General features: G+C 48.0%; 1 protein-coding gene across 1 annotated transcript in view; it reads right to left on the bottom strand.

Moving 5' to 3' along the window:
* Positions 1-12,037: 12,037 nt before the first annotated feature.
* Positions 12,038-15,376, bottom strand: part of fjx1 (four-jointed box kinase 1) — a 31,610-nt gene continuing 28,271 nt past the window's right edge. The window contains exon 2 of the mRNA XM_076050201.1: positions 12,038-14,825. Coding sequence (XP_075906316.1) covers positions 13,331-14,554 — 1,224 coding nt within the window. The 5' untranslated portion in view covers positions 14,555-14,825 and the 3' untranslated portion in view covers positions 12,038-13,330. The remainder of the gene's footprint in view (positions 14,826-15,376) is intronic.

The following is a 15,376-nucleotide window of genomic DNA, read 5'->3' as shown; positions in this document are numbered from 1 at the left end:
TATGGCATCCTGGCTCTGATGTGGCCCTGGAAAATTCTCAGGATGAGTAGCTGCTCCAAAAAGCATTTGAACCTTCCAGAGCGTCCTCTGGGCCTCATGGCCAGGGCTCGGCTTTAGGAGGAAAACACACTGAAAGAGAGGCGGCTCAAAGGTGTGTGTCTTTAGTGCTGGTTTGGTCCTCAGGCAGAGCGTGTAAATAAAGAAGAGAGGTACCTTTGAATAGTTTGCTTTCGGCCCATTCCAGCTAGGCAAGGCTTTGCTGCCAAACCACCCAGGCTTTCACAGTTTTGTGCACGCTGATCATGATTCAAGAGTTTCCACACTCTCTTGCAGAAGGATAGGAAATACATCTCCCTCAGAGACCGAAAGACTAGTCTTTAAAGCCAAAGCCTCTCGCATCACAAACCCCCTCATTATCTGTTCGTGCTGACCTTTCACTCTTTCCATCTGTGGCCCTGGGCCACGCCGAACCTGTCAGCCACTGAGCGCATGTGTCTGTGTGAAGCTGAGGACACGCGTTTGCCAATAATCCTTGAGGTAATTACACATTGAAATGTAGAAAGGATTCACACAATGTTCAGTCAGAAAACCGTAGCCTTGGGCCGGCAAAGTGAAATTGAAAGATATTTTTTAGCACGTTCAACGGATGTGGTGAGGAAGCCGAAAGGCCGGAGGATAAGAGCGAGGGAAAGGGAAGAGTAGGTGTGAGGGTAGAATAGAGGAAGATAATGGTTTGGGCTGCGGTGATGCTGATGCAGACAGGAGAGAATAACACAGAATGAAAGGATGAAGATTGAATTTCGTCTTCACAGGCACGAACACTGCCTGAGAGCAAACAAAGAGATGAAAAGATGACCCGCCGCTGTTCCCTGACTGACAGCTGGACCGCTCCACATCCTCCTGACGGTGGCCCATCCCACTCGCAACCTCTATCACTGTATGTCTCCTGCTGCCAGTGTCCAATATCAGCTCCTTTAAACAATTACTGGGCTGCCAGGGGGCGGACGAGGCGCTGAGTCAGCATACAAATGTAGAAGGCTACCTGTCACGAAGTGCCCGGGCCGCCTAAAGAGACCGGAAGAGGATGAGGAGTGAAAAAAAAGCGCTGAGAAAAAAAATAATGAAAGAAGGGAACAACCTTTTTGGAAATGGAAGTGGAAGGACGGGTTAAGCTGCTTAATAAATGTGGCCTGACACAGGAAGGATGGGAATGTGTATGTGTGTCGGTTTGTCCCCTGTTTTTGAACACTAGTCCCGTAAAAGGAGATTATGAGATTAAGCGCTACACTTCTGGGAAATAGTCATCATAAATAAACAAAATACAGGAAGCGAAACAACATTGGAAGGAAATTACTGAGGCTTTTTGTGTCATACGCATAAGAATTTGGGCAGTGGGGACGTCAGCCATGTAATGTGTAGTTTGAATATCCATTCCACTGTAATATTAGGCAGTAGGTCTCCTGCCGCGTGACTTCCAGGGGACTGAGAGGTTGTTGTCACTTTGTAATGGCTTTGCTGAAAGCAAATCGCAAAGTCAGTAGGATTGATAATCGCCCTCGGGCGGGAAATAACCAACAGAGTGAAAACTATGACTCCCCTTTTATCTGCTGTGCTCTCGGAGCTGCCCGTCCTGCCCAAGACTGGCTTACAACTACGTAACACACGCAGTCCCGGGAGACTAAAACGTTGCAACACGTGCACAGTCAACAGTGACGGAACCCACGATAAACAGGAAATTGGGCCTTTGATGTGAGCCACTGCAGGGACAACTCTCTTTCTCCTCTCCCTACTCCCCCAACCCCCGTTCCAAACTTCCCCCAGTTCCAGACGCATGTTTAGAAATAGGATATTACACCCTAAATTCAAAAGGGGGCTGTACCGCAGCACTCAACACATGGCGGCAGATGTGTGGCAGCGTGTGAGAGGTGGTAAGGGGGTTGGGGGGATGGGGGGGGGATGGAAAAATGAGACTGAAGAAGGAGAGCTGGGGGTGGGGTGGTGGGCGGGGGAGAAAAAGGGAACGAGAGGAGAAGAAAAGAGATAGAATAGGAAAGTGAACAGAGGGAGACTGGGGAGGAAAGGGGATTCACACAGATACGACTGCATAGAGAAGCGAGGCGGGGAGAGGGACGGATGAGAGGGGGGGGGAGAGGAATGGAGAGCGGTTTAAAAGGCTCCTCAAACACTTTGCACTCTCCAGCACAGCAGATGCCACATTCTGTCTGGCACAGTGATCTGTGGGCCTGCCTCTATTTATACCCTCACTGTGTCACTCCAGGGCCGGCGCAAGGCTCGCGACACACAAAGTCATACCTCGGCTCCAGGCTCCCGCAGCTCTGCCCGGGACAAGGCACAATTTCATTATTTTATGGTATTCATAAATGAATGTTGCATGTCTTTACAAGGATAACGAGGTTTGAGGTTCATTTAAGGTGGGCAAACCAGGCAAGTGTCCCAACTTAAACCACTCAACCTTTCAATTGTATACCTGGAAGCCTCTTTAAAGGTTGCCCCTGTTTTTCCTGCTTTATATGCACTAGTTTTATTTTCATTATTTCCCAAGAACAAAAACCTATAATCACCTGGATGCATGGAGGCCCAGGTCCTCCCTGCCTGCCTGCAGCCATCGTTCTGCCCCTGCTCACCGTCTCACAGTTGAGGGAATAGAGATGTGGATTCTGCTTTTCATTAATGCCTCGCTGGCTTTTGGTTGGCACAACAGACCCTGAGAAAAGAGCGCGGCCAACAAACAGGAGGCTGATTTAGCAGCGGGAGGACTGGGGCCTTTCACATTGCCCTGGTTACTTGAAAAGAAACAGCTACGAGTTTCACCCGCTCTCCACCTGGAATTGCACGGCCTCCAGAAGAAAGCCTTGGGCGTTAAAAATTGAGAAGGATGGAGGGCGAGCGGGGGAGAGAGGAGAAATAATGAGCCAGACAATGTGGAAGTTTAAAAGCTTCAGCAAGCAAACTTTGCCCCATATGATGCGTGTGCCAAACAAACGCAGCCAATCCGTGCATTCGTAGCGATGGGAACGAATCACCATCCGGCTTTATTCTCATCCCCCAGTGGTTACACCTTCATGCGGATGCAGGAGGGGCGTACTAACAACAAGGCCTATTTTTAACGCACCCCGCCAAAATAAGGCGCCTGCCTCTGTGCAACTTGTGTAATCTCGTCTAAAGGCATGTTGCGTCTGTAAAAAGGAGGCGTCCCTGCGCGTGTAATGGCCTTTTGTTCGTGATCAGTCAGCCCAAATGTTACAGAAACAAAGCGGAGCTCATTACTCACATGGCTCAAAGGAATGGCACCAACCACATCCGCACATCCATCAACTTGATTTCACCTCTGGGTGAATATGCTTACGGGCAAAAAAAAACAAAACAAACTACCACCCTTCCTTGCAAGTGTTAAAACATATAGAGGCACACGTCCCCACACCTATATATTCGTACATTAGGCAGCGGCCTATGTTGTTATTTCTGACGGTTCAACCTGCTGGAATGGCTTGGCATTTAGTGAACATGCGGGGTATTTCATGCAGGTGCAATAAAAAGGCAATCTATGAAGGGTCACCTTTGCTATTATGAAAAAATGACACGCTTAAATCACCTCGGTAATAGTTCTCAGTGTCTGTTAAAGCGCGAGAGACAGACGGAGGGCTTTCTGCAGAGATGAATCGCCAGCTCCTGGTCAGATAGGTTGGGGCAAAAAAAAAAATCGAAATCAAAGTTGAACTGCGCTGATTGTGAGACTGTGTGAACTAGTGAGTGAGCAGCCCAGCTGTCAGAGGCACAGAGGGGGAACCCGGGGCTTTTCATAGGTATTCACCAGCGAGCATCGAGGAGAGCAACAACAAGTTTTTCCTCCCCTTTGAAGCAGACCCTGTCACCTTCCTGCCCTCCCTCTGCGGCTCCCCCCTTCACTGCCCATCAGCAAGCCATAAATCCTGGTCGGCTTCCACCCATGTGCCTCTGAAGTTCAGGAATGTCCGCCTGGGATTTGAGGCCCTTGTGAGTTACAGGAACACCTGGGAGAGGCAGAGGAAGGGGGGCCAAGAAGGAGAACGAGGATGAAGCACCGTTATACCTATGAAGGGGCACATGGTGACAGCCAACGAGGCTGATGAATTAGTTTTGGGGCTCAGCTATCTTAGGTGTGGACGGAACGCCTTTAGATCATGGAACAGGCATGGAATACGAGGCCGCACGCACCTTTTGTCTTTTGTTTACGAGGTAGACACAGGAGAACGTTACGCAGTCACGTTGGAGGAGATGGAGGGGATAGCAGACGATTCAGGGCCGGCAGAGAGGAGGGCTGAGGGTTATAAAAACAGAACATGACTGGGTCGCGGCCTGGCTTGACTTTGTCTTTATTGCACAGCGAGCACACATTCCTTTGGCCCGCGTGCTCAGATGCACCAAGCTGCATGTCACTGTCTGAGCAGAGTCACTGCCTTGTGCCGCAGTTGTTTAACCGTCACTGCAAAGGCTTGTTTGAATCTGTGCTCACGGCTGTGTTGGCCCCCTGTCATGTCCCATGCACGCATAATTGTGTTAAGTGTCTGGCAGCAGCTTTGAAAACCCCACTGAATAGTTTTTGTGAATAATCAGTTCGCCAAAATTACAAAATTGTTGCCGATTTTGAGAGCATAATTTTAAAGATAAAAAGACAACACAATGTTGCTTTATAAACAAAAAACTTCCACTGATCAAAAAATAAATAAATAAATAATAACAACCCGAAAACAAACAAATATAAGTCAAGCAAAAGTAGACTGATAGGACGTGGCACTAATGTAAAGTTACAGCATCAAACCCTCTCTCCAAGCAAGCCAAACTGACAAGTGAAACCTTTAACAAACACTACATCAGAATAATTTGTACTATATAATGGTCTGGGTATTTCATTGAAGCTTTTCTTTAGAAAATTGAAATCATGGTCTAATTGAACATGAGTTCTGCTTAAGTAAATGAGGGGTATAATTTATTACCTATGCTGCAGGCATTCACCACAGCTGCAGTCTAGATTGGGGTACTTTGTTCTAACTTGTTTGCTTAAATTGCAAAGACACTGGCTTCATGGAATATGGTATCTATACTCTGGTCTCGTGCACACTACAGCTATAATTTTGATGGTTGCTGCTCCGGAAAGGGATTAACATTTTCCAAAATTCCAGAGCCCAGTGTGGTACCGTGGAATGACTTTGATGTGTGTTTAGGGGTCTGGGTCATTAGGATATCATCTTCATCTCACAATGTTATCCCAGCATATTAGCGACAAAAGAGGGAGAAATAATAAAATACTCAATACTGAATCACCCCTTGCATTCTGCCTGACTCCCATTTTCTGATGAGAAGCTGATAATTTTGCTATCAAACATTAGTAATAGGATCTCATGCATCCAATAACCCCTATGTTCCATATACCCACTGCTACTTCTATAGAATAAATGAAGTAGTTCAAAAATCGAAGTGGGGGAAAAAAAAAACTCAAAGGAGGTAAAATGAAAGAAAATAGATATTGGCCTTTTGGGGGATGAGGGGGTGCAATAAAAAAAAAGAAAGTGGGATGCATCACTGCAGAGATTTAGCTTCTCTTATAGTGGCATTGATTTCGTTGAAGATGTCTTTGTAACTAGCCCGGATGATTAGTCCTCACCCACAATCAATCAAAGCTTGCAGGATCTTGCAGTGGCAATATTTGCACAGACCTAATAGGTGCTGAGAAAGAGGATGAGAGGAGAAGGAGAACTGAATAAACGAGAGGAAAGGAGAAGAGGAGACTATAGAATAGCAGGCAAGGACAGCAGCTGAATCAGCTGTTTTTTCTGAATTTGGCCTTATTGATTTCTAAAATGTTACAGCTTTCTGACATCCCTGCAGTTGCTGCCCTGTCTATTTAATGTCTTCTATTCACATGGTTTGTATACCAAGGCCTTCTTTTCTGGAAGTAAATGAAGTCCATTCAATGCAATGAAATCTGTTGCTGTTACTCAACGTGAGAGGAAGGCAACCGCAGCCCTCCATTGTTTTCATTTTGGTAAGGATAATGTTTGGGTGCTAAGCACAAAACCTCACCCCGGAGTCTTGTAGGAGTATAATTACTGTGGCTTCCAGTGTGGGAAGCCTGAATGTCTCACAGTTTTAATTTGAGGTGAGTCAGGTTACAGGTGTGAAATGAGGAGAATGTCTGCAAGAGGCAACGTGTAATTTCCGTTTGATTGTGGAAGACAACATGTCTACTTTTGTTTAAATCCCAGCCCTAAACCTGGTGCTTTTGAATGTTTTCTCTTAGATATTCGGCCAGTTTACTTGCTGGTGTTGTGTATTATTATAGTTTCTGAAATTGCTAGCTGCTCAAAGAAGAACTGGGCGCTTAAAAAGGTTCTTGTTGTTGTTGTCACATAGGCCTTTCCCTCAGAAGAGAAACATACAAACCTACTGTTTACTACTATTTTTCCTATCGTAATTGGTAAACTTAAAAGAAACAGATGTGTTGGTTGTGTGCTGGATTTACACAAAAACAAACTGGTGCAGGTTCTTCATACTTCTCTTTCACATTTCACCTACCTCCAAATGCTCAGAATATTCCCAAGTACCGAGCACTACCAGTCAGTGAGGAAGCACTGGGACCATCACCTCTTTGTGGTCAATGCCTATGTCAAAGCATAGGTCCTATCAGATTACCTTCGTATATAGCGTTTTTTGTTGTTGTTGCTGAGGTTGTGGTGTCCAAAGACTGATCGGCAGTCTAATCTTGTGAGGTCCATCTGGCATCCAAACATACAGTTAAAAAAAAAAAACAACAGGAACCTATCTTATGATTCAAGGTTAAGTCAAATAAAAGTCATTTAGCCATAAAATCACACAAGCTCCATAAAACTGTATGTGCATAAACGTGTGTCCCTGTTTTTGCCCCATTACTGGTATATATCTCACTGCAGGTCATTCAACCTCAACTTTACTTGGCTTGTCCAATTTTGTTCAAATGGCAGTGATACTGCAGAGTCAGCCATAAACCTGCTAATGTTTGTCTCCAGTGAGCTCTTCCCTCTTCACCCCTGCAAAGAGGAGGGCCAGCACCTGGACGCAACCCAAAATCGTCTGCCTGCCTCTCACAGCGGCCTCCATCGCCAAAAGCCTGAGTGCCCTCTGTTGCAGTCTGCTCCCCTGTCAGCCCCTCTTCCCAAGTGATTGACTGTCGTGACATTTCCTCACAGTTAGCGTTAATCATTTAACCGTAACGGTGTACCATTATGGCGCGGGGCGGGCATGGGCTGCTACGTGGTGCAACAGCCTCTCTCTGATGCTACACCATGTAATTTACATAGAAATGGCCAAATTACTGAGATCCGGAGGAGTCAATGGGTGTTATAATTCAAAACGAACACGGCAGACGCATGCAGGTGGTGACTACAGCCTCTGGTCCATGCTAAGACTCAGGAGAAGCGGCTAGCTTTGAAGGAAGGAATGTGCTCTGTCAGCACACTGTTGGTATTTTGTCATCAAGTTGCACACGTCCCCTTGCCCTTCTGTATATTGATTCTCTTTGCACTTAGGCCACGTGCAGTACAAAGCCCTTATGATACAGGGAGAGCACACAGAGAGAATAAGAAAAGGCAGTGACAACTAATTATCACCAGCATGGGCGACTTTACGCTGGTGAGGAGAAGAACTGGAAGTTTTATAAATGCAAATTTTGAATCAGGCTAATATGAAGAGATTTTTGCTTTGTAAAGCAGGGCATCGTTTGCATACACACTTATGGTTTAACTGCAGTTCTTCTTTACCTGTGAGGCAGACATATGGCCACATGTATTTCTATGTCCCAGTAGATCATATGGTCCAATTTACCCTTTGGCATTGAGGCCTGACAATGTCCTTTTCGCAACGTTTTACAGGAGAGTTTTACTTCAGGAGACCATGAGAAAGACACATTCAGGAGCAAACAGATAAATGAACTTCCTCACGAATATAATCTTTCTCCTCAGCACATAACTGAGGGAAAAAAAGAATTTCCATAAGCATACTAATTCACATTTACATAGAGATGAATCCAGATGCAAATGAGCAAAACGGTGTGTTCTTGAATTGGGTCCCTGAGCTGCACAGAGGAATGAACAGGAAACTCCCAGAGGAATATCAAAGTCTGTCAAGCATGTCAGTCATTTCGTTTCAAGTAGGAATGATGGGTTGATCCAAATGCGAAGACCACAAACACAATTTACTCTGTGGCATTTGCATTTGGTTTCACTCTCCAAGGCCACTGGGGAGACAAAGCTGCTGGATTTCAAAACACTTTGAAAGAATACACAATATCCAGACCGAAGTGATGCTTTGCCAGTGTACCTTTGTGTCCAGCTGAGTTGCATTGGCAAAAGAGACACGGCTTCGTCTGCCTTTAAATGTCCGCTTTGTCAAACATGGCTGTGGATCCACAAAGGCAAACATATTACATGAAATCAAATAGGGCTTATGACATTCTGCAGAATACACAGCAGTCTGGTAGTCTGACATTTCGAAGAAGGAGCTTGGGGGACGCAGCATAACAAATAGGATGGAATTAAGTGGTGAAATTAATCAGGATTTATTTTTATGTCTGCCACGACTGGCATGAAGTAAATCGTATTAAGTGAAAATAGAGGGGATCCAAATTGAGGTTAAACAGTTCCTTTTTTCAAATACAGTGTAATGGATTACGTACAGATCTTCCCGTCTATTTATGCACTTACTGTTGGCTGTGTCATTTTTACTAAATTTAGTTGACATATAAAATCCCGATTAGTCATATATTATTGTCACTTTTACTTGACATACTTCTGTCAACTTGAACTCCACCAAAGTAATCTGCATCTGCGGTCCACAAACAAGTCTCATGCCAGTGAATGACGTCGGAGGCGGATGAGTACGAGCAGGGCGTAATCTTTCTCTTAATCTGGAAACATGGTGGCGCTGGGAGAGAAGGCAACAGCTGGCCAGATGTTCTAATGCGCTCCCATGTGACGTGCTGGGGCATGAAACAAAGCCTTCGCAGCGATGCGGTTTATGGCCCGAGGACTCCGGCGTTCACTGTTGGAGGGGAGGAATTGCTCTGATTCACCCTGATTCATGAAATGATGTCTATTTTTTAAAAGGCAAATCCAGATGGCAAAGAGGAGCGTCGCCGGCGTCGCTTGGGAGGGGCGAGAGTTGTTGATCTTACAGACGGCTGCATTCCAAAACACAGGGATGGTGACATATTAACCAGCAACGGAGAAAGTCACAACACCCAAGTATGTCTCTTCTCCCATTGGCTAAAGTCTCTGAAGCCCTTCTTCACCCCTGTCCCTCTGGTAACTCATTACCGCCTGCTTTGTCCAAGGATGCCTGGAGGTCTGCGCCCTCCTGTTTTCACCTGTGCTTCGGACAAAGCCAGGCTTTGTGCCAGAGTTCTCCAGGCGCACCACAGTCTTGCTGGCCAGGCCCGCCACAGCCAAAAGCCCCCTCCGGTCTCGGCCCAGGCCCCCCAGTTTCCTCTCCATAGCCTGTGTCCACTCAGCTGTGACTAAGTGACTCTGCCCCGAGTGTGCGTCGTGTTTCATAATGAAATCATTCAGTCATGCACAGGAAGTTCTTTGCGCTGTATGGCCGTGAGAGAATGCCACTTATTATGTCCGTCCACTCAAACATGGCAGGCCCACAGAAAGGGGGACAGCTCAGGCCACTTAGTCACCTGATAGCCGGCAAAAACTTTTCAAATAACACTCAGTCACACAGTCTTGAATAAAGCAGAATTAATTAAATTTGCTTCTTCTTTTAATCTTGCTGGTCTATGGAGTAGCCGTGTCAAATGTGTTATCTGATGATGATGGATTGTATTGTTGAAATGAAATAAGTGCTGAAGAAATTAAAGAATATGTTAATCTCCCTAAAGTTGGAAGTTTAAGTCAAATCTAACAACAGCCATCCTTGCTCTGTCTGCACTTGCTCACCAACCCCCTCGGTGGTTATTTTGAAACTTCCAAATAATGAATCGTGCGTAATTATAAAAAAAAAGACAAAAACAAAACCTGCTTAAGAGGTTGTGTGACAGAGGACTCTTAATCCCGGGATAATGACTTCCCGCAGACCAGTCGCCACAATCAGATTGTTTTTAGGCCACCCGCAGAGACTTCAGGAAGTGGGTCCCACCCGCCCCAGAGCAAGTCCAGCTCATAATCCCATAAAACCACAGCATGCAATTCTCACATTTTAACACATGCTTGACGTTGGATTAAACAACAAAACATAAAACATGGTATTTAGTGAATTAAGAGGTGCTGGGGGGACAGCAGAGTGGCTGATAGCCTTGCATTAACACAACTGCAAAATGCTGCAAGTACAAATTCTTGTTCAGGGCTGCTTTTTTTAAAAAAAAAAAAAAAAAAAAAAAAATGCATTCTTATCTTTTGCATTTAATATATACTTCCTTTAAAAAAAATCTTGAAATCCTGAAATTGGATCTCTTCCTTCCCTGACAAAGGTTTATGTACACAGCTGGGACTCCTTCCACTTGCCCTGAGAAGTGTGTGTGCATAAGTGCGTGTCCATGGAGATGTTCCTCCCTCGGCTCCTCTGGAATGTTTGCAATGTGCGCAAAAGAAGAAGATCAATTGGGGTGTACCTGTGGTCTTTGCTCGGGCTTGCTGTGGGTCCTGAGCTATTAGACTGTGTAAGCCTGTGGTTCAGCCTGCACACACACACACACACACACACACACACACACACACACACACACACACACACACACACAAAAAAAACAAAAAAAAAACAAGAACATCTGGATGGAACCGTGCTGGCTCATGGGGAATGTTAGCCACAATATCGTGTAAAATTGCACTGGGTGCATGAGTTGCGCTCTTGAGACTAAGTCACAAAGTTATGTGTGAGAGCATTTTTGTTGCCTCCTCGCACAGAAAAATGAGGCGTCCATGAAAAATTCATGCAGCGATCCCAAGTAATGCAGTCGCGGGGAGGGAGAGAGGCAACATATGTGAATGGTTAAAGGAGTGATGCAGCCACCTCTTTGGTATCCACCATTAGTGTGATTACAGCTGGCGTGGTCTCTCATGGGGGTGGGGTGGGTAGGGTTTGGCTCTCTCAAACAAGGGAATGCGAGAGAAAACCTAATTAGGGAAATGAAACTTTCATTTGCCATTAAGCTAACAAATGGAGCTGACTGTGATGTTCGCGAGGGACGACAGATGCGCGTCAGCAAAGAGCAAGACGTGGGAGATGAATCCACGGATGGGAAATCACAGGAGACAAGGGAGGAGGCTTCTAAAATCTGTTGCAAAACTGAGGGACCTTAGTCTTAAACGCTGTGTCTAATCCTGGGCGTCTCCAGCTTGTCATAAATCTCCTGGCGGTGTTGGGCATTAACCACCAGGCCTGGAGCCCCGGTGACCAGCTGCATCCCCCTTTCGAATGAAACACGTTTGAAAAAAAAAACAAACAAAAAAAAACCTCCCAGTTCCAGTACATTAGCATGACCTCTTTTTGCCTATGCAACAGCCATTGCACATATTGATCGGAGGTCCACATTAGAGCTGAGGCAGGCAGCACGCTCTGCAAAGCCCTCGGTTACACCTGCTTAAACCTCTGCCTCGTCCCCGTCGTTGCAGTGACCTAGAAGGAAGAGGAATAAATCACTGACGCTGACACACGCTGTAAGCCATGAAATGAAACGCGAGCACAAATCAGGGTACACTTCCCCGCTGCGCCGCGAACAAACAAAAGGTCGGACCTCAAAAAGTTGTCCATAGGATGTTTAAGGAAAGCAATGGGAACCAGATGCATTTGGAGATCTGAGGGATCTGGAAGGAATTATAACTCCGACGTCGGATGATCGACTTTCCCTCTGATGTGCTCCTGGGCTTAACCAGAAATCAGACACAGAGCTGTTCCCATAGTGGAACTAATAAGGAGGAGACGCTTCCATACGTGTAAAATGAAAGCCTGATGTGGAATAGTAGACGCAATATGGGGGGAAAAAAGTAAGACTGAACCTCAGGCATCGCTTCTATACTTTTATTCTTTAAATACCGTCACTACTATAACTTCTACAAAACTGCAAACCAGCCGCCGCTTTGAAAGCAAAGTCCTCATTAATTGGGGGGCCTTGGCGGCGTTTGCGCCCTGCAAAGATATTTTCTTACATGTGAAACGAACAGCTTGAAGCAGAAACTCATAAATCCTCGACTGTAGCCCTGCCATTTTTGTTGCCGGAGCGACAAATCTGTCTTGAAAAGGAGGAAGTTTTGATATAGTTAGGGAACATTAAAGCGGTCTGATGTTGGTTGTCTCCTCCAGTTCATCATTTTGGGGGGGTGAGATTATAGTGGGGATTAAAGATTCTTGTTGTAGCATGCCTGTGGCTGACAGAAGGCTCCTGGGGAACAGTGTGGCAGCTCAAGATATTTCTCCAGCACAATGAGAGCACTGTCATGGGCAAATACAGAGGCTTGAGAATCCCACAGACTAGGTGGGGATTTTAATGCGCTCTAATAAGGATCTTCAGGACCGACAGCTAAAAAACAAAGAACAGTCTGACAAAGATTAAATTAAATTACCATATATTTATCAAAAAAATGAGACAGATTTTTTTTTTTGGAATGTCACAATGAACATTAAATTAGTGGAGATTCAAATTCCTCCAATAAACAGCTTGACTGTATTTACAACGTAATTACACAACATGTACAAGGGGGTAACATACTCTTGTGACTTTAAGGCTGGAAAATGCAACCCAAATAATAATAATAATAATAATAATAATAATAATAATAATAATAATAATAAGAGTGCCATGTGCTGACAGTGTTCTGTGCAAATCATCTAACGTTAATAAAAGAAACGCAACAGAAATCCTGTGTTTTAAGAGTCAATTCACGTTAAGGCTTAGGCAGCAAGACACAAGGCGAAAACTGCAACAACAACAAAGAGCTCCGCTGTGCTGCCCTACAGTCACTAATATCGCCCATTCTTCCCAGAACAGATTCGAAAGCGCGCATCCGTGTGTGAATAAATCAGCTTTAGATCCTCCACCAGCCTCCCTCCACCTCCAACTCTATGAGGCGTTCAGTGAAAATCTTTTTTTTTTTTTTTTTTTCTTTTTTTTTAACACGTGTCAAATTAGTCATTTATTAAGGAGCCGACGAGTTTTTACTCATAGGAGGTAGTTCAGCTGGATGCTCGTGACAGTCGTGCGTGAAGCGCATCAGTTTTGGCAGGGCCGTGCTTTTCACCCAGCTTGTCACCTCGCGCACGGGAGAGCGAACCCGTCCCGCATCGCACCGCGTCGCTCGGCTCACGGCCGGCTGTACTTGACTTTGCAGTGCGCGATGTGTTTGTGCAAGCTGTCTATCCTGTCCTGCAGGACGGCCGCGTGCTCGTCCGAGAGAAAGCCCAAGCGCGCGGACAGAGGCTCGCTGGCCCTGTAGCGCTCGAGCAGCCTGCCCCGGGAGTCCGCGCGCCCGTGCAGCTCCGCCACGCGCCGGCCGGTCCTCCTCCTGAACACGCACACCGAGCTGAGCACCGTGCTGTGGTACTTCTCCCACATGCTCAGCACGCGGAAGCCGTGCACGAGGCCGGCCTCGTTGTCGATGAACACCAGGTCGCCGCGCGGCGTCCTCAGCAGGTTGTTGGTGTCCCGCTCCATGACGCGCGAGTCCCACTGGCGGCTGAACAGGTTGCTGACCAGCCGGTCGAAGTTGGCCGTCAGGTAGTCCAGGATGATCAGGTCGCTCCACTGCATCAGCTCCAGCAGCTCGGCCGCCGTCTTGTTCCGCAGCTCCAGGAGCCCCGGGTGCAGCCCGCCGCTGTCCTGCCGCAGGGGCGCGGGAGTGACCACCCCGGTCAGGTTGGAGAGCCACTGGGTGAGAGACACCACGGCCCCGTCGCTCCACTGCAGCTCCGCGACCCGCGCCCTCACCGCCTCCCACTGGCCGCCGCCGAGCCTCAGCTGGGACAGCGCGAGGGGGGGCAGGTTGGTGATGCCCAGCAGGCTCGCGAGGTAATAGGTCAGGGCTTCCCCCTGCACCTGGTCCGCGTTGATGCCGTAACGCACGCACGCCTTGGAGCCGTCCGCGAAGGTGGCGAGCTGATTGGATCTCCTGCCGCAGCCGGGCTCCAGGCGAACCACCCGCTGCGTCCTCGCTCGCTCCCGCCACGCGCGGGCGTACTCCTCCGTGAAGCCCGCGGGGAGCAGCTCCTCGAGCCAGTCGCTCCAGAAGATCCCGTCCTCCACCGGGGGGCCCAGCTCGAGCGAACGCCCGCCGTCCCCTCCGCTCATCACGTGGTAACGTCGGCTTCCCACGTCCGGATCAGTGAGGTTGCGCGGCGGCGGGACGGCGAGCAGAACCCGGGAAGTTTTGGCCGACAGCTCTACCGACGCGACGCCGGGCGGCGAGCCTCCCGCATGCCGCCGCTCGTGCCGCTCCAGGCGGCTCTCCAGCGCGCTCCACACATAGAAAACGCTCGCCAGAGCGCACAAGAGGAGCAGGGCGAACAAGTTTGCCGAAGCAGCCCTCATGCTGAGTCCACCCGTTCAGCCCGAACAGCCCCGGTGCGTCTGAGCAGACGGGAAACGAAAACAGTTTCTCTTGATTCCACGCAACTGGAGCAGCGCGCTGACACCCTGGGCCGAGCACCGCAGCTCACGGGATCGCAGGATTGAAGAGAGCGCCCGGAACGGGGTGGCTTTCATCTCCCGTCCCGCTCGGACTCCTGGTGCCGTCAGGTCCTCCCTCTGCAGGAGGCGCAGGGAGCATCTGGGACCGCGGCGACGTACATCCCCCCTCGTCCTCCCCTTCCTACGTCTGCAGCCCTCCTCTCGTCCTCTCACCACCGGCGGCTGGCCGAGCTTTAATTTGCGGCGGTGTCAGCAAGCAGAGACACTCTCGGCGGCGAGACACGTGACTCCGGTCCCGAGATGGTGGGCGGATCGCGGGAGGGGAGGGTTCAGGGAAGAGAGGGGGAGGAGAAGGGAGGAGAGGAGCGGGGCAAGTGCACCGGCGCTCGGTGGGCTCGGTGCGTGCGACGGGAGAGGATGGTGTGATTTTCTGACATGAGGGAGTCGTTATGGTAATTGTCACCCGAGGGAGTCGCACTTTGGTGGTGTTCGCACAGCCGTAAACAGGTTAATTTTGGGTCTTCACAGCATCTGATGTGAGCATGCAGGCAGTTTCACCCTGTCGTAGTCTTTCATTAGTGATGCACTGCAAGCTATTGTAGAATCATGGCCTGCACATGATTGATTGTTTTTTCTTGCAAATTCTCGAAGTTGGACATGTAAAGCAAATCATCCAGAATTCATGGGAGATGCACAAACGCCGTGGCTGCTCTGGCAACAGAC

This window comes from Nelusetta ayraudi, unplaced genomic scaffold, assembly GCF_046127955.1.
Source record: "Nelusetta ayraudi isolate G7.1 ecotype Tasmania unplaced genomic scaffold, CSIRO-AGI_Nayr_v1 ptg000125l, whole genome shotgun sequence".
Classification (NCBI taxonomy): domain Eukaryota; kingdom Metazoa; phylum Chordata; class Actinopteri; order Tetraodontiformes; family Monacanthidae; genus Nelusetta; species Nelusetta ayraudi.
This window is presented reverse-complemented; position numbering and strand designations above follow the sequence as displayed.